The following is a 19113-nucleotide window of genomic DNA, read 5'->3' as shown; positions in this document are numbered from 1 at the left end:
TCCAATCTTTGAACAAGGTCGCTAAATAGCGAAATAATAGCGGTCTGCAACTTGTTCATATAATAAGCTCTATAGGTATATAGTAGCCTGGGACTAGTCTATCAAAAAAGAGATAGAGTTCTAGGCTACATAGAGCTTTTTTCAGATCCCTTTCATTCTATCAAGGTCTCTAGGCAGCGCATAGTAGCATAAGCAGAGCGGTGTCTTTGCTGCCTAGATATGAGACCTGCATCCAACACACACACATTCAGATAAAATAACAAAAGTGGTAGAGCCTGGAGCTCTGATGGTGAGCTCAGGCATTAACTGCAGATATATGTATGAGTGCAGGAGAAATCTATGGGAGCTGCTAGCATTTTTTTTTTGTGCACGTGAAAAAGGCAGTGAATACATGTGCCCCAAAAAAAAACTGCAAGAAGGCCCAAAGACGCAGGGAATACACCCAGTTTGGGTACATGGAAATGCTACGTGTTTCACGGACTGAAACTGCATCCACCCATGTGAATGAGCCCTTAAACGGAGCCTCTCCTTACATGGCTCTGGTGCTTTCTGCACTGAGATGGAGTTTCTCCCCTTCCACCTCTTTAGCTTTTTACCTTAGCGGGTGGCTAGGGTGCCCGGGTACAGCAGTCAGAACTGTGCCACTTCCTGGGAGTTGCTAAGCAGAGCAGTGTGGAGGTGAGCCGACCTCAGAATCCAAAATGGTACCACTCCCTCTGTCAAGCACAGGTTACGCCCTCTGGGGAAATACATGTCAAGACTGGATGCAATTGTAGCAAACTGTTAGCTGTGAGAAGTTTTGAAAGAGGTTGTGCCAAGATGCTGAAGCCCTTTGAGAATGCGGGGTTTGGGGTGGTCCGCTAACTGCCAGGGACGGCTGCGGGGGATATGTAGTACTAGAGTACCTTCACACAGGACAGAATTGTTCCCCAACACTCAGTAAAATTTGCCGCTATGGAAGTCTGCACCAAAATTAACGCATTTCGTTGCAGAATTTTCACACGATGCCAAATACACCAAATTCCACTGCCAATTCCATTCGGTATGAAAAGTCCCTTACAAGAGTCATAGGATGCTCTTAGCGTGTGGGAGGAACACATAGGGCTGCATACATGCATGCAGATGTTGGATTTGAACCCAGGCTCCAAGTGCCACAAGGCAGCAGTGCTAACCAGGAAGCTACGGTGCTCCCATAGCGCCCCCCCTGGGTGAGATGACAGACAAGCTGTAAATGGCAACTGGGCTGATATTGTGTAGACCCAGATGGTTGCCCCTCTTACTGAACAGCCCTCTGTTCTGGGACGTAGAACGGGGTCCTGAGCCCATTGTGCCATCTTGGAATAACCCCTTCATGCCTCCCACGTACAGTTACGTCCTGGGTGTGCAGGGTTTATTTGGACGGGATAGGGGGCCAATCCCATTCCATACAAGGCTGATGCCAGCAGATATCCACCTGCCACAGCCGTGTACGCTGATTGCGGCTGTTAATCCTTTAAATGCACCAATCTGTGTTCGGGGGTCGCAAATTCCCCCCTCCCAATGAGATTTTTGGGGTATTTTTTGGTTGCCATGGCAGCCTAAGGTCTTCTGAAGGCCCCCAGGGCTGCCATGAATTAATGCCTATCAAGGTGTTCCTGTGGCTTTTCTTGATAAATTGCCTGTCAAAATGTGGTATAATGTAATACTATGATATTGCATTATATTGGAGGAGCGATCAAGCGGCTGAAAGTTCAATTACACTGTGGGTATAGATGAGCGAGTATACTCACTAAAGGCAATTGCTCGAGCGAGCATTGCCTTTAGCGAGTATCTCCCCCGCTCGAGACTGCAGGTTCGGGTGCCGGCAGCGGGCAGGGAGCTGCGGGGGAGAGCGGGGGTCTTCTCCCTTCTGGTCGTCCGGGCACGAGCGGCGTTCTGGCTCCGCCCCCTTCCACGCATCATCGCGTAGCTCCGCCCCGTCACGTGTGCCGATTCCAGCCAATCAGGAGGCTGGAATCGGCAATGGACCGCACAAAGCCCACGGTGCACCATGGGAGAAGACCCGCGGTGCATCGTAGGTGAAGATCCCGGCGGCCATCTTGGAGAAGGAAGAAGTAGGAAGAAGTTGCAGAGCAACTTAATAAGTAATATTTATTTTTTTATTTTAACACATCCTTTGGGTTTGTCCTGCGCCGAACAGGGGGCCTATGCAAAAAAAAAAAAAACCCGTTTCGGCGTGAGACAACCCCTTTAAGAGAAAAAATTTAAAAATGAGTAAAAAGATTTATTAATTATTAGAAAAAATAAAAGGTGTTTAAAAAACCCCTTTCCCCATATTTATAATAAATAATTAAAATACCTGCATATTTGGTAACTCTGCATCTGTAAAAGTCCGATCAATCTAAGTAACACATTATTTATCCTGCATGATGAATGTTGGCAGCAAAGTAAATACACGCCACAATTGCAAAGTTTTTTTTAATTCACCCGACTCCAAGAAAATGCTTTAATAAAAAGTGATCAAAAACGTTGTATGTACTCCAAAAGGGTGCCAATAAAAACTACATGACGTCCCGCAAATCCTGAGCCGTCACACAGCTATGTGCATGGGGAAATAAAAGAGTTATGGCAGCAGAAAAGAATTTCCCCCCAAAAGATATTATAAAAAACAAACAAACCCTATAAATTCAGTCTGGCAGTAATCGTACCGACCCCCAGAATAAAGATACCATATTGTGTACACAGGAGGAACCCTTCCTACCTCTCAAGGATGGCTGAATTGCGTTGTTTGTTTGTTCCATTTTTCTCCACTTAGAAATTTGGTAAAAGTTTGTCAGTACATTATATGATACGTTAAATGGAACCGCTGAAAAAAAATCTCATCCCGCAAACTACAACAAGCCTACAGACAGCTACAGCGATGGAATAATAAGAGGGGGGAGAAAAAATGGGGAAAAAAGGGGGTTGTGTCCTTAAGGGGTTAAAAAGGATGTTTTCATTCACTGTCTGCAAGCAGAGATGTTAAAAGGGAGAGGGATTGAAAATAATGGCTTCAATGACCGGACAGGAGAGAATCCAGATTGTGTGGGGGGTTTATTTTAGGGTAGTGATCTCCAGCTGTTGTGAGGGGCTGTGTGGGCCTGCTGGGACTTGTAGTTTGACAACAGCCGGAGAGCCACAGGTTGGTGCCGCCTGGGGACATGTACTGCTCTCTCAGCGCACACGTACTATTACAGAGCTGCGGATCTGGAGCGCACGTGTCATCGCTTTAATCAGCTCTCCTCGGGTTCTTGCAGGATGGATGAGCGGTAATGAGGCGTCTTCTGCTTCTTCTCAGCCTATAATTAGCTTCTCCCTGATCGGCGTGAATGTCCCACGGGGTTTATTAGAAGACTCCGAGTGCGATGTGCGCCAAAGTAACGCTCCGCTCATTACGTAGATGTTCTCTTCTCCCCCATCTTGTCCTACATTCCCCTCATCCCTTAATTTAACTTCTCTAGAGCGTCGGCGTACGGTAATAGATTGCGCAGATTTTCGTTAGCTTCTTTACAGAGCCGTCATTAAACCGAAGTCTGGAGATTTCACGTCACGTTTGTTTTTTTTATTTTTCGCATTACAGGCGTTTCATAAATGCGAAGGAGATCCGTGAAATGTGTATCCCTCCCAGGGCCAGTAGGGGTGGATTGCTTTTTACATGCCATCTCTCGTCTTTTATCCCTTTGCGCCAATTATGTTTTAATAGTATTTTGTGACCAATATTGAAAAGTGTGATGAAGCAACTTGCGTGCGTTAAATATGTCCTGTCGTTTTGTGTAAACAGCTCCTATCTAGATCTATGTATTTCCATAGTTACAGACTACAAACAAGTGTCATGTAGTCTGGTCCTGTCCTGCGCTTTTCCTTCTGCCCTCTCTTCTACTGCCGGTGAGTTATCAAAAAGAGGAGGCAGTACACCAAGAACGCATAACCCTGCATCAGAGCTGCATACACAAAACGGGAGCACATTTTCAGTTGGGATTGTTCACAAATTTGCCTCATTTGTTATGTAAGGTGGAAAAAAATAGTTGCAAAAGTGTTCACACCGCTTCATTAAAAGTGCCGAAACAACGGAGCTCTGTGAGGGCTTGTTTTTTGCGTGACTAGCTTTAGGGCGCCTTCCCACGAACGGATTTCCGACGTGTAATTCGCGGCGTTGCCCGCAGCTATTAGGTTCTATTGAACCTAATAGCTCAGTGCTCACGGTGCGGAATTCCGCACCGTGATATCTCCCGTCCTCACCCGCGGCATGCTCTATTTGCCGCGGGTGTACGCGCGGACGGCTTCCATTGCAGTCAATGGAAGCCGTCCGTCACCCTATCTTCCGCTGTAGCACAGCGGAAGATAGTGTGAAATCGCTTCCCCGCCTACCGCCACCGCGTCATATGACACGGCCCGTCACGTCATGTGACGCGGTGGGCGTGTCATGTGACGTGGGCGGCGTGTCACATGACGCTGCGACGCGTCATGCGGGAGCGAGGACGTTGGATCCGCAGGTAAGTTTGGGGATCTCTGGGGGGCGCCGCGACGGGCTGTGCCGCGGAATTCCGCGGCGGAGCCCGTCACGGCCGTGTGCAACCGGCCTTAGTTTTTATTTGTACCATTATGGGGCACATATAGCTGTTTTGATAACTTATTTTATGGGAGGCAAAATAAACAAAAAACCCCATTTTTGGCTTAGGTTTTTGCATAGCGTTTGCCGTACAGGATAAAAAGTGTGTTTAGTTTATTGTACGGGTTATTACAGATACGACAATACCAAACATGGGGGTTTTTAGATTTTTATTGTTTTTTTCATTCTATGGGTAGCGTGGGTTTAATGCTAAGGCCCTACCACGTTTTTTTTTAAAGTGCTGGGCGCTAGCATGCAACTTAAGAAATTCTCAATTTTGGCTCTTGCACATAAATTGCAACTTTTTGCCTCTGGTATAATATACCCCATTGTACTTGGTGATCATCTCCAGTTTCTGGGCGTTTCATAAAGCATCTGGATCTTCTTCTTCTGCAGGTTCAGGAATCTTCAGTGATGACCAGCTCCTCCCAGCGCATCCAAATAATCTCCACCGACTCCACCGTATCCACCCCACAGCGCATCCAGGTATTTACGGCATTTCCAGAAGAAGAGCGTAAGGCCCCCTGCCCTATTGAAACAACATGCGATTTATACTCACATGAAGATCTTGTATAACACATCACACTTGCAGGCGTATTCAAGCGGGTTTAAGAATGCAATATATTTCAGACTGATATCGCACTCACTCTTGTAAATACGGCCTTGTGATGGAAATCAGCATTTCATATACTGACTTCCTGCCATTCTGAACAAGTAGAAACGCAGTGTAAAGCATGAAGGATGATCAGAGAAGGGGCTTGAGCCTTTTAACACAGACGGTGGATTTCAGGCTTATGCTAGGAATACGCTGTGACTTTGATCTTGTGACATGTAGATTTCAGCGCCGTCCTGCCACATCACATCTAATGACTGTCAGTGGGGTCACATAGTGACCTAATGTGACTACGGCACAACCATCGCAAAAAATCCAAAACGCTAAGACTACACTGCGAGTTTGCCGCTACAGGAGTCGCACAGTGCAAGATTGCAGTGTAGCCCTACAACCTTGGGATGTCAATACCCTTGCCTTGTGGCCCACAAGTAGATGCGACTCACAAATCGCAATTAATCTATCATTTTTCAATCGTTTAGTCCGTACGTCGCGGCTACTTGTGGGCTGTAGCGCAACTTCATCAACTTCTATTAGATAGTGAGTTTGCAGGGCTACACTACGATCTTTGGCCATGTGAACTGTGTTGTGACCAAAGTCGCTGTGTAGCTCTAGCTAAACTGAAGTAATTTTTGTCGCACTTTCCATCAAAAACTGCTATGCGTTTTGCGTGTGACTGTCGGACAAATTTTTTTGTCACTTGACTTTCATGGGACTTGTTGGTGTCTCTGTGTAGATAGGAAATGAATTTCAGACTACCTCAGACTCCAATAGACAAAGCAGCAAGACTGTACTTGCAGATCATAGCTGTGTCTGAATGGAGTAGAGCTGCATGATATAAGGACAGAGTAGCAGAGATAGGAAGTGGATTTCTGACTACCTCAGACTCCAATAGACAGCTAAGCAGGAGCCATTGATGATATCTATTAGGTCCCCGTGTTAAGGCCCATTTAGATGGGACGAATGTAGGGCAAACTATGCCCGACATTCGTCCCCGCACATAGTAGCTCCCGTGCTGCTGCATGGGGGCTAGTATCGTTGGCTCACAGTGGGGAGGCTGCAGGAGATTTCTCTCCTCGCTCTCCCCCACCCCTCTCCATTGACTTAACATAGCGGCCGTTCAAAACTTAATGGTTGCTATTTATGCTGCAAAAACGATATACGATGAGCTGATCGCTCAGTATTAGTAGCAGCCACTATGCTAAGTCAATGGAGAGGGGCAGAGGAGAGCGAAATCTACTGCAGCCTCCCCACTCCCCGGCTGACCGCTCTGTGAACAAGCCAGCGATACTAGCTCCCGTGCAATAGCACAGGAGCGAGTCTATGCAGGGATGAGTGTCGGCCATCGTTTGCCCGACATTCGTCCCGTCTAAATGGGCCATAAGACATAGAGCAGCACCACTTGCTCCCCCACATCCCACATGTCTGAGGGACGGCCCTGCTTACAACCTTCATCGTGGAATATAATTGTTGCAGATTGTGACAGATCAGCAGACCGGGCAGAAGATCCAGATCGTGACGGCTGTAGACTCCACCGTATCTCCCAAGCAGCAGTTTATCTTGACTAGTCCCGATGGATCTGGAGCTGGGAAGGTGATATTGGCGACCCCCGAGTCTCCCAATACCAAGCAGCTCATCTTCACCACTGAAAACATTGTGCCAGGGAGGATCCAGGTACTGGGAGACGATAGCTAGATGAGTCATTTACTACTTGCTTGTTTTTCAGGGTCCTTATTTTCTTCTGTGTTGTCTTTTGCGATGCCCCAGATAGTAACAGATGCCGCCTCCGTGGAGAGACTCCTGGGCAAGGCAGAAGTCCAGCGGCCGCAGATCGTAGAATACTGTGTGGTCTGCGGAGACAAAGCATCAGGTGAGATGGAGTAGGTAACCCGTGTGTGTGATGTTGGGGATGCTTGTTCCCTCCATAGTAATAGCACACGAAGACAAGGGGGAGATGGCACATTTTGCTAAGGCTGGGTGTCCACACTGCGGTATCAGCACGTTTGAAACCTCCTCCACCTGCGACAGCCGCCATCTGGCCGTTGGCGTCAGGATAGGGTGGACAGGGTTTAGAAGACATGCAGTTAGCATAGCATGGAAACCCACCCTAAATGGTTTTTGTTTCAATTCCTCATGGCTTTCAAGACCTCTGCTTGCTGTCTTTGAATGGGTACCTGGCAGAAGATGAAAATCCACCTTTGATGGCTGCAGGGCTGGTTACAGTTATCAGAGCTATGAACCTGTGTTATCCTCATTCAATGACAGCTAGCAGAGCTCTTGAAAACCACAAGGGTTTAAATTACTTTTTGGTAACTCCAATGCATCAAAACTAAAAGGTGAAACAACTTTGCAAATAGTCCTGATTAAAAATCTCCTACCGTTATGTGTCTACAGCCCTTAGTCAGACTCATGTCTCCATGGTTACAGACAGGTTACCAGCTCGATGTCGTACACTTTTCCATCCGCTCTTCAGGTCTAGCTAAGCTACATTACTATATTAAGGCTGGATTCACACGAACGTATATCGGCTCGGTTTTCATGCCAAGCCGATATACGTCATCCTCATCTGCGGGGGGGGGGGGGGGGGAGGATGGAAGAGCCAGGAGCAGGAACTGAGCTCCCGCCCCCTATCTGCCTCCTCTCCGCCCCTCTGCACTATTTGCAATGGGGAGAGGCGGGACAGGGGTGGGGCTAATTATTGGGACTTAGCCCCGCCCCTGTCCCGCCTCTCCCCATTGCAAATAGTGCAGAGGGGCGGAGAGGGGGCGGGAGCTCAGTTCCTGCTCCTGGCTCTTCCATCCTCCCCCCCCCCCCCCCGCAGATGACGACGACGTATATCGGCTTGGCGTGAAAACCGAGCCGATATACGTTCGTGTGAATGCACCCTTAGATAGGGGACACGTGTGAGGCCTTAGTCACACGGGCGTTTTTTCGCGCGATTTGTACATCGCATGACGGATGCGCATGCGCAAATCGCGTGACCGGCGCCGAAAAATCGGCCGAAAAAACGCCCGAAAATCTGCTCCTAGCCGCGTTTCATTAGAAACGGGCCGGAGCTGTCCAGCGCATTGCATTCAATGGAGCCGGCAATACAGCCGGCTCCATTGAAAGCAATGCGCTGTGGGCGAGCCCGGGATGAATTGTCGGGAAGGGCTTAAATATATAAGCCCTTCCCTGCAATTCATCCTAAAATGTGTTAAAATAAAAAAAAATTGTATACTCACCTTTCCACTGCAGCCGGAGTTCTGCCGCGGCCGCTGTCAGTTCTCCTGAACTGCTTCTCGGCACTATTCAGCCGGCGGGGCTTTAAAATCCCCGCCTGCTGAATGAGTTGCCTCTGATTGGTCACAGCCTGACCAATCAGAGGCAGGTTTCACTCACACACCCATTCATGAATTCATGAATGGGTGAGTGACTGCTGCCTCTCATTGGCTCAGCGGGACCAATCAGGGGCAGCTCCCGCTGAGCCAATGAGAGGCAGCAGTCACTCACCCATTCATGAATTCATGAATGGGTGTGTGAGGGAAACCTGCCTCTGATTGGTCAGGCTGTGACCAATCAGAGGCAGATCATTCAGCAGGCGGGGATTTTAAAGCCCCGCCGGCTGAATAGTGCCATGAAGCAGTTCAGGAGAACTGACAGTGGCCGCGGCAGAACTCCGGCTGCAGCGGAAAGGTGAGTATACAATTTTTTTTTATTTTAACACATTTTAGAATGAATTGCAGGGAAGGGCTTATATATTTAAGCCCTTCCCGACAATTCATCCAGCGCTCGCCGGCAGCCCATTGCTTTCAATGGAGACGGTTGTATTGCCGGCTCCATTGAATTCAATGGGCAAACATCGTTCTTCTCTGCCACAGCTGTTACAGCTGTGGCAGAGAAGAATGATTTGTCTTCTATATGTTCTCAATGGGGTCGGCGCTGCTGCCGCCGGCCCCATTGAGCGCATATAGAGAAGAGTACAGGAATCGCAGATCGCAGATAGGTGCGATCTGCGATTTCTGTTCTATAATTTATCGGACGAGCGCATAAAAAGCGCTCATGTGTCCGATACCATTGCAAAGCAATGGTTTTATAAAATCGCCGGACGCATGCGCATGCGCAAATCGCGGCTAAAAACGCCCGTCTGACTAAGGCCTGAGGGAGTATATAATTTCATGATCAAACTACACAGGCTTCCTTTGTAGTCTGTTACCATGGAGTAACGTATAGGTTTGCATAAGAGCTGTGTACACAAAAAGCAGATGATTTTTAACCACTTCAGGACCGCCAAATGCATATAAGCATCCTGCAGTTATGAAGTGTATATGGAGTGGACTCAAAAGCCGAATTCACTACATTCCCGGCAGCTACCTGCTGAAGGCTCCCAGTGCTGCCACACATAGATGCCTATCAAGCCCTGCATGGGACAACATCAGAAATAGCTATATACTGCAATACTGAAGTAATGCAGTATATAGTACAAGCGGCCAAATGATCACAAGTCTAAGTCATCTATGGGGACTAAGAAGTGTACAAAAAATGTAATACTTTATTCAATGGGGAAAAAAAAACTAAAAAAAAAATGAAAAGTTCAAATGCGCTCCCTTTTCCCATTGAAAAAATATATATATTTCGTAAAATGGTAATAATAAAAACTACAGCTTATCCCAAACAAAACGAGCCCTCACACCACCAAATCGCCGAAAAAATAAAAAAGTTACGTGTCTCAGCATGCGGCAACGAAAAACTATTTTTTTAAGTACTAATTTTATTTACTTTTAAAAATAGAAAAACATTGATAAAAACTATATAAATTTGGTATCACTGTAATCGTACCGACCCACAGAACAAAGTTCATGTTTCATTTTTACTGCACTTTGAACGCTGTAAAAACGAAACTCGCCAAAAATGACACAATTGTTTTATTTTTTTCAGTTACTCCCCACTTAAAAATGTTAAAGTTTTTTTCTGTAGAGTATACAGTACATTAAATGGTACCATTAAAAAATACAACTTGTCCTGCCAAAAACAAGCCCTCATACCACCGTGTCAATGGAAAAATTATAAAGTTATGTCTCTTAGAAGGCGGGGATGAAAAACAAAAATAAATGATGAATCTCAGGTCCTCGAGGGGTTAATGAAGTCTATTTGCAAAGTAGTTTCACTATTTTTATTTTACATGAGTGAAAAATGGATTCGGAGGAGGAAGTTGTGTAATTTGGGTCACGGAATGTAAAGGCCCTTTTAGACGGGATGAGTGTCGGGCATACGATGCCCGACACTCGTCCCCGCGCATACTAGCTCCTGTGCACCTGCACGGGAGCTAGTATCGTTAGCTGTCAGCGGGGAGGCTGCAGGAGATTTCTCTGCTCTCGCACCCCCGCCCCTCTCCGTTGAGTTAACATAGCGGCCGCTTTTTACACTGAACGATGAGCGATCTACTCATCTTCCATTGCTTATGCTGCATAGGCTTATGCTGGACGATGAGCTGATCGCTTATCATTCAGTGTAAATAGCGTCCATTCAGTATTAAACGGCCACTATGCTAAGTCAATGGAGAGTGGCAGGGGAGCAAGAGGAAAGAAATCTCCTGCAGCTGCCCTGCCCCACTGCTGGCCGCTCTATGAGCGAGCCAGCGCTGCTAGCTCCTGTGCAGGAGCGCGGGAGTGAGGGCACACAGAGACGAGTGTCAGGCATCGTTTACCCGACATTCGTTCCTTCTAAATGGACCCTAAGAACCCGCAACCTATTTTATCTGAACCTTTTGAAAAATACATTAAACTTCCCATCTCTTTGGTTCTGCTCTTCTCCCGCAGGTCGTCATTATGGCGCCGTTAGCTGTGAAGGATGTAAGGGCTTCTTTAAGAGAAGCGTCCGGAAGAGCCTGACTTACAGCTGTCGCAGTAGCCAAGACTGTGTCATTAACAAACATCACCGGAACCGCTGCCAGTTTTGCCGGCTTAAGAAGTGCTTAGAAATGGGCATGAAAATGGAATGTGAGTCCGACTTCCAGGGGACGGGCAGGTGCCAGGGTGCAATCAAAGCCTCAGCACAAACATTCCTTAAGTCATTTTTCATACATTAATGAAGGGCGTGTGGCTGATAAGTTTGCATTGAGCAACTTCTATAGTTCCAAATCTGTTAGAGTATTGCTTAAGGTCAGAGTCACACTGTCATATGCAAGTTGTGCCCAAATAACTTGAGAGCAACTTTCATCGGACACCACACAGACACCTGTCCTTTTGCTGTCTGGTCTTCACGGACACTGCCCATTGCATATCTTGTTCTTGTCTGTGAAAACACATGATAATAGAGCATGTAGCAACTTTGTTCACAGGGATTATCGGTCCGTGTGGAAAAATGTTCATGTGAATAGCCATATGGGGCCGTGTGCTGACTGTGATGTACATGGACAGCTCATGGCCTGAAAATTACGGCTGTTTGAATTGACCCTAAATGGCACGTCCATCTCTGAAAAGTATTTAGCAGTTTACAGCTAGACTCGTGGAGCATTCCTACAGCGTTTTTCAATATGCTGTGGTATCCCATTTGGGGATTCTCTCACAGAACCCCCAAACAGAACCATTCACTTGCATTAGTAAAACGGACACCACTTTGGTGTCTGTTTTACTTGGGTTCCTTTTGTTTACGTTATGTTTGGAGTGTAGAATACTGTAGTTGACTATATTATATTCTATATTCCAAATAAAATAGAAACAAGCAGAACCCTTGCAAAACTGACACCAAAGGGGTGTATTTTTCACTATTTCAATGGAATGGTTCTGTTCCTTTCTGTTCGGGAATCCCTCTGTTTGACAGCTGTGACAGAAACCCCAGATGGAATCCCACAGGGATGTGTTCATATGTAGCTGATTTTCTGCAGATTTTATTCTGGTTTTGATGCAGATATGCAATAGATTTCACCCTTTCAAATTGAGGAAGTGAAATTAACTGGTGATCTACAACAAAATCCGCCAATCAGCTACCTGTGAAAGCACCATTAATCTACATAAACTCGAGTTGATGTGTATATTACTTATCCTGTACTGATCCTGGGTAACATCTTGTATTATACTCCAGAGCTGCACTCACTATTCTGATGGTGAAGTCACTGTATATATACATTACTTATCCTGTACTGACCCTGAGTTACATCCTGTATTATACTCCAGAGCTGCACTCACTATTCTGCTGGTGGAGTCACTGTGTACATACATTACTTATCCTGTACTGATCCTGAGTTACATCCTTTTACTGCTCTTGTTTTGCTCAGCGGTGCAGAGTGAGAGGAAGCCTTTTGACATCCAGCGAGAGAAACCGTCAAACTGTGCAGCCTCCACAGAGAAGATATATATCCGCAAGGACCTGAGAAGCCCTCTTATAGCAACACCCACATTTGTGACTGACAAAGAAGGCGGGAGGTGAGTTTACTCTGCTGGTCATTATACAGTATGTATTGTCCTGTATGCCCTCTTACTGATGGTGTCCATAAGGGCAGATTCAGACATCCATGCATTTCATAGACCGCACATGACCCCATAATATTCTGTAAGGCTATTCACAGAAATGTTCTTGCACACGGACAAAGATAACCCCTCAGAGTGCGGCATAAAATCACATGACAAAGTTTTCCGTGGATCAGTTTCAGTGTGAATCCACATTAGATGGGAAAATCCAGGGATCTGAGGGACTTTCAACATAGCCGGGTCATCAGTGCTGGACTAGTCAGGCCCTAACTGCCAACCGCATAGGGATTTCTTATATAACAGTGTGGAGAGTATACACAGAATGGTGTGATCGAGGAAAAAAAATACAATAAAAGGGAATCCTGTGGATAAAAGCAACTCGTCACCAAAAGGGGTCAGAGGAGGATGTCAGGAATTGTTCTGACCAACAGGCACTGTGCAGTCAGCCGAATACAACACTGGGGCTCCAACTAACGTGTCCGAATGCACAACACGCCGTTTAGCATGGATGAGATATAACAGCAGACGACCAGTTCCAGCACTATTGTGTCTAAGAGAAAGAGGAAGGAGAGACTCTAGTGGGCAAAAGAGCACAAAACTTGTATGACTGAGCAGTGGAAAAACATCTTTTGGTCAGATGGATCCAGATTTCTGTTGCACTGTGTTGATGGGAGGTCAGAATTTGGCACAAGCAGCATGAATCGATGACCCCTTCCTGTCAGCTGGTCAGAACATGTCAGCACCTTCATTTAATCTACGACAACTAAAAAAAGTTTCCTGTCCGCAGGGGCCGATATTCTTGCATAATGATATCACTTAGTGGAATATACACCCCAACAAATTGCAGCAGATGTGAAGGCCAAAGGTGGTCCAACACACTACTAGATGGAGCTCTAATAAAGGGGTCGTTCAGTGTATATGTACCCAGAAACCCTCATTAAAACCTTAGAAAACCTAACCATATATCCGTCAGGTCTTTTGTAATCTTGCCTTACATATGCTTTCTGCTTTCTCTCCTTGTATTGATTCTTCTTGGCTGCAGACAAGCTGGACTTCTAGATCCAGGGATGTTGGTGAATATCCAGCAGCCTCTGATACGTGATGACGGCACTGTGGTCTTGTCTGCAGACTCTAAGGTGAGGTCCACCTTTTGCTCATTGATCGTTCACTCAGTTGTATTAAAGGGAGTTTAAGAATCCATGAACTTGTGCAACCAACAGACCGAGACGAGTCAGAGCGGGCTGGGAACCCTGGCAAACGTCGTAACGTCTCTCGCCAACCTGTCTGAGCCATTGAATAATGGGGACACGTCGGATGTCCAACAAGAGGACCAATTCTCCAGTGAGATTACCCGGTGAGTACACCAGGATTTCCTTCATCATGGCTGCAGTCAGTGTTATGTGGGTGACATCTATAGTGGGTTTCTACTCATTTCTGGGATTAGAGAGAAGTGTCTCCAGATTTATTGCCTCGGTAGAGAACTCCAACTTACAGATCCGACATGAACTAACTCTTAACTCCTGGGCTCCGTTCTTTAGTTATGTGGGCTTTCTGTTTTTTTTAGGTAAAGAAAGCTTAAACTAGCCCTCTGGTTTCAGGGCCAAAATTTATCTAGGGACTGCAGGAGGCAGTTACATTACTTGTTGCCATCCTTTCTCCCGTCGATCTGCCTGTTCCTGGTGCCCCTCTTTATTCTTCCAAGATGGCTGTGGTGCGCCTGTCACTACTCTGTGCATAAGAAGTAAACACTACATGCTGCTTTTTGATTGGCCAGCGCTGTTCGCATTAGCAATGGTGGCCAATCAGAGCCGCGTATAGTGTTTAAACTACCAATGCACTAGCAGCGTTACGTAGTACACGAATGGCTGCAACAGAGGGGCCACAGAAACAGGCAGATTGGTGCAGAGTGGGGAGAAAGGTTGGCACCAAGTAATATAACTACTAGAGATTAGCGAGTACCCAAATGCTCGGGTCCTCGTTATTCGAGTCGAGCCTTTCGTAAAATTTGAGAGCTGTCTTCGAGTAACGAACCCCATTGACTTCAATGGGAGACTCGAGCATTTATTTGTATTTCCCGCTCCGTCGCTTAGTGATAAAGCTCCCATTTATTTCGATGGTAGTGAATTGGTGCTTCCATTTCGTCGCCTGATGACGAGGTCTGAACCGCTGTATTGAACAGCGGGCCGGACGATCAGCTGATTGACAGGGATCCCAAGTGGTGAAATTCTCTTCATCAACTCAGCAGTGGAACAGTTCCTCTCAGCAGTGGAACAGGTTACCACAGGAGGTGATGATTTCTCCTTCAATGGAAGTGTCGAAACAAAGACTGGACAAATATCTGTCTTGGATGATTTAGTGATCCTGCACTGAGCAGGAAATCCACAAGTAGTAGAGATGGCAGCAGTCAGGTGCAAGTAATCATTGATTCCTACCAGCGCTAGTTATTTGTGTAGCGCCAACTTCTTCCGCAGCGCTTTCAGGTAATTTAAGGGAATTTCAGGTAACTATAAGGGATGCAGAGGATGCGGTTGCACACGGGAAAAGGATCCTTAGGGGGCCCGTAAGGCCTTTCTTCTCAATATAGAGAGCCCAATACTATCAATAAAGCAGTATACGAGTAGTTGGGGGCTCTGTTACAGATTTTGCATTGGGGCTCAGGAGCTTCAAGTTACACCTCTGGGAGAAGTGTTAGGTGTGTAGAAGAAGGAGATCTTGAAAGTGGTGCAGTTACTTATACATGATGTTCTACTTTCTGTTCACTCTTTCAGGGCATTTGACACCTTAGCAAAAGCACTTAACACAACAGACGCCGGACAGAACTTGTCGGACGGGCTGGACACTGTGTCAGGAGGGAACATTCATGTCCTTAGTCGGGATCAGGCCACACCTATTCTGGAGGTGGAAGGACCGCTGCTGTCGGACACACACGTCACTTTTAAGGTGGGTATATAAGGCGACCGGTCTGTACACTGTACTGCTGTATGCATCTCCATTATGCTGGGCTTCTGATATTTCTTCTTTTCTCTTGCAGCTCACAATGCCCAGCCCGATGCCAGAATACCTGAACGTACACTATATATGTGAGTCTGCATCTCGTCTGCTTTTCCTTTCCATGCACTGGGCTCGGTCCATACCTGCCTTTCAAGCCCTGGGGTAAGTACTTGCCTCTTGCCTGTCCTCAAAAGTACAGTACAGTACAGTACATAGACTCATGAGAGCTCACAGATGTCTGTACCTGCGGAGCAGATTATATGCAGCCTAAGGCGGCTCCTCTCACTTATGTGTTCAGAAAATGCAGCTCGAAATTGCGGCATTTTACCGCGATTTCGAGCAGCACATTTTAAAACCTTGTACAGTGTTTTGGCAGCGCTTTTTAACTCACCCCACCATTGTGATGGGCGATAGGGTGCGTTAAAAAACACGAAATTACTGAAAAATAGAACAGACAGCACTCGAAAATCATAGCGTTCAAGCACAGGTCTGAGAAGCCTCATTAAAATTAATGGGAGCGGTTTACCGGGGTCAATGCGCCGCTGCGCTAAATTCAGTAAAAAGTGGTGTATGTGAGAGTGACCTTGAGGCGCTTATACAGCAGCGTTTCTGCCCTCCAAAATGCAGAGAGAGCTACTCTGAATGCTGCTCCACCTGCACTTGTCAGTTCAATCATTATGACAAGTCTAGATGCCAGGCACAATTGGCATTTCTGCCCCTGTATTTTCCAGGCGAGAAACGCTGTAATAGGGTGTTAATAAATGTCACCACTAGAGGGCAGAATTACAACTAAAGTTTGGACTAAAGTTGTACTTTGTTTCTCTGCTTTTAAAGGAGTCTTCTCATCTCACAGGATATGTCATGAAAGTCTAATAGATGCAGGTCATGCATCTCAGACGCGACATTATCTCTAGTTTGGGCCCCCTTGGCTTGGCTGTACGAGATGGCTAGGGGTGCCATGAGCACTTTCCTACACTGTTTCCATAACTCCCATTCACTTCTATAGGAGTTTCAGAAACAGAGTAGCAGAACTGCACTTGGCTGTTTCTCGCCACCTGACCAAGCTGTCACATGATCGCCGAGTCGGGAGGCTGAAGGGAGAATGCGGAAGTAATACTTCCGCATTCCCTCCACGGTGTAGTGACCACCTGCACCCTCCTGAACTGTCAGATCAGGTGGGTGAAGGGAAAACGTATTTTTTCTCATCCATTCTCCCCAGCTCCAATTTATTTGGAGCTGGGGAGAATGGATGAGAAAAAATAAGTGGATTGGAAAGGGTTAAGGCATCAGGAAGGGTTATTTACATCTTGTAACGTGATGACCTATTGCTAGAACCCCCACTGAATCTGAGAATGAGGGGCTGCAGCGCTGATTTAGCATTACATCCCCTTATGAGTTCTCTGTGCACACCGGTGCTGCTTGCTACCCAACTGTGCAGGGAACTGGAGCCGACCCTGTGCACTAAAACATGTATCCCTGGCTTTACCTCAGAATTGTGACTTTTATAAGATGCTAAATCTGGCGCATGCGTGTTCTGCACAAAAATTGGCAACGTTTTCCCTTGTTCCGTTTAAAAGTGGGTAGGACTTACTGGAACGGCGTGACCTCTCATAACCCAATACATTTACTAGAAACTACTGTAAATTATGGCGCAAATCAGCTTACATGAATTTACCTGTTTGACACACAAAGGCCGGTGATATGCCAATGTAAATTTACATTGGACGGTCATGAAGTGTCTATTTTCTGTTTCTGACGGCTGCAGTCAGATTTAGCTCTGAGCGCGGCAGTTAACTTTAGATGCCTTAACAGTTAACGAGAAGAGGGGGGGGGGGCCTTCCTACGTCCCAAATGTAATTGGGGAGTGCCGAGGGGCTAGCATGGCAGCCTGGTACCTATTCAAGGCTCCCAAGGCTGCCATGCAAAAATCAAGCACTGCCCGTAGCAACATCAAAAATCGCTATATCAGTATTGCAGTAAATAGTAGTAATAGATTAAATGTTCACAAGTTCAAGGTCCCTGCAGGGACTAAAGTATACAAAAAAGTAAATAGTTTATCCAACCGTTAAATGGCTCTCAGCATTAGGCGACGTAAAGCAAATTTTGTTTATTTAATTTTATTTACTTCTAAAAATTGAAAAATCATTAAAAGAAACTATATAAATTTAGTATCACCATAATCGTACCGATAATAATAGTGTTATTAATAATCTTTTTTTTACATTTTTTCAACAGTTAAAAAGTTCCAACCCCCTCCCTTTTTCCCCATAACCAAAAATCTAAACTACCTACGTATAAGTCAGAAATATTAAAAAGTCATAATACTTACCCTGTATGTTAAAGAACGTCATAAAAAGAAAAAAAATCTGAAAGCCTGAATTGCGCCCAGAAAACTTGAATACAGATTAATCAAAAAGAGGTATGTTTCTCAAAATGGTACTACTACAAACTATAGCTCATCCCCACACTGCCCAATCGCCGAAAAAATATAAAAGTTACGAAGTTAAAGGGTCCCAGAATATGGCAATGTTTATTTTAAGGAAATGTTTTCTTTTTACTTTTTTAAAAAAAGAAAAACCTTAAACTATATCAATTTGGAATCACCGTGATCGTACCGACCCCTGGAGCTGACTCATGTCATATTTACTTCACTGTGAATGCTGTCAAAACTAAACCCACCTAAAGTGGCGCAATTGCATTTTTTTTGCATTTCTTCCCACTTTAACATTTTTAGAAGTTTTTCCATACATTATACGGTAAAATAAATAATACCATTTAAAAATACAACTTGTCCCACAAAAAAAGAACCCTCATACGGCCATGTCAATGGGAAATTGAAGAGATATAGGTTAGAATGCAGGGCCGAAAAAGCAAAAATATAAAAATGAGCCATCTCTGGTCCTAAAAGGGTGAATCCTACTTCAGCGCAGCTTATATCAAGAGAGGTAAAGGCAACTCCGGCCTTCATAGATTCTCCTTATTTCTTTCCCTTCCTGCATTTCCCAGAGTCTGGGAAAACTTCTACAATGTTCTTTTTACCTGTAACACCCGTGATTAATTATCTGGATTCTCTTCCAGGCAGGACTGTAACACGAGCCTCGTACGCGCCTGTTGGAACGAGCTGTTCACCTTGGGTCTGGCACAGTGTTCACAGGTGATGAGCCTCTCCACGATTCTGGCTGCCATAGTCAATCACCTACAGAACAACATGCAGGAAGGTGCGTATAGCTCACCAGGGAGAAGGAGATCGGATCTCGGCACCACAGTCACTCATTCCGTGTTGCGTTTTTCAGATAAACTCTCCGGTGAGCGGATAAAGCAGGTAATGGAGCACATATGGAAGCTGCAGGAGTTCTGCAACAGTATGGCCAAACTGGACATCGACGGCTATGAATACGCCTATCTGAAAGCCGTGGTCCTCTTCAGCCCAGGTTAGA

At 45.9% G+C, this 19113-nt stretch overlaps 1 protein-coding gene across 1 annotated transcript in view; it reads left to right on the top strand.

Moving 5' to 3' along the window:
- Positions 1-19113, top strand: part of NR2C2 (nuclear receptor subfamily 2 group C member 2) — a 28614-nt gene that overhangs the window by 4088 nt on the left and 5413 nt on the right. The window contains exons 2-12 of the mRNA XM_066597010.1: positions 5024-5113; positions 6714-6911; positions 7005-7107; positions 11036-11215; positions 12493-12640; positions 13728-13821; positions 13906-14039; positions 15454-15625; positions 15717-15838; positions 18755-18894; positions 18970-19107. Coding sequence (XP_066453107.1) covers positions 5042-5113; positions 6714-6911; positions 7005-7107; positions 11036-11215; positions 12493-12640; positions 13728-13821; positions 13906-14039; positions 15454-15625; positions 15717-15838; positions 18755-18894; positions 18970-19107 — 1501 coding nt within the window. The 5' untranslated portion in view covers positions 5024-5041. The remainder of the gene's footprint in view (positions 1-5023; positions 5114-6713; positions 6912-7004; positions 7108-11035; positions 11216-12492; positions 12641-13727; positions 13822-13905; positions 14040-15453; positions 15626-15716; positions 15839-18754; positions 18895-18969; positions 19108-19113) is intronic.

The sequence above is a fragment of the Eleutherodactylus coqui genome, chromosome 3 (assembly GCF_035609145.1).
Source record: "Eleutherodactylus coqui strain aEleCoq1 chromosome 3, aEleCoq1.hap1, whole genome shotgun sequence".
Lineage (NCBI taxonomy): Eukaryota > Metazoa > Chordata > Amphibia > Anura > Eleutherodactylidae > Eleutherodactylus > Eleutherodactylus coqui.
Note: the sequence above shows the minus strand (reverse complement) of the source record. Positions and strands in the feature narration are given on the sequence as shown.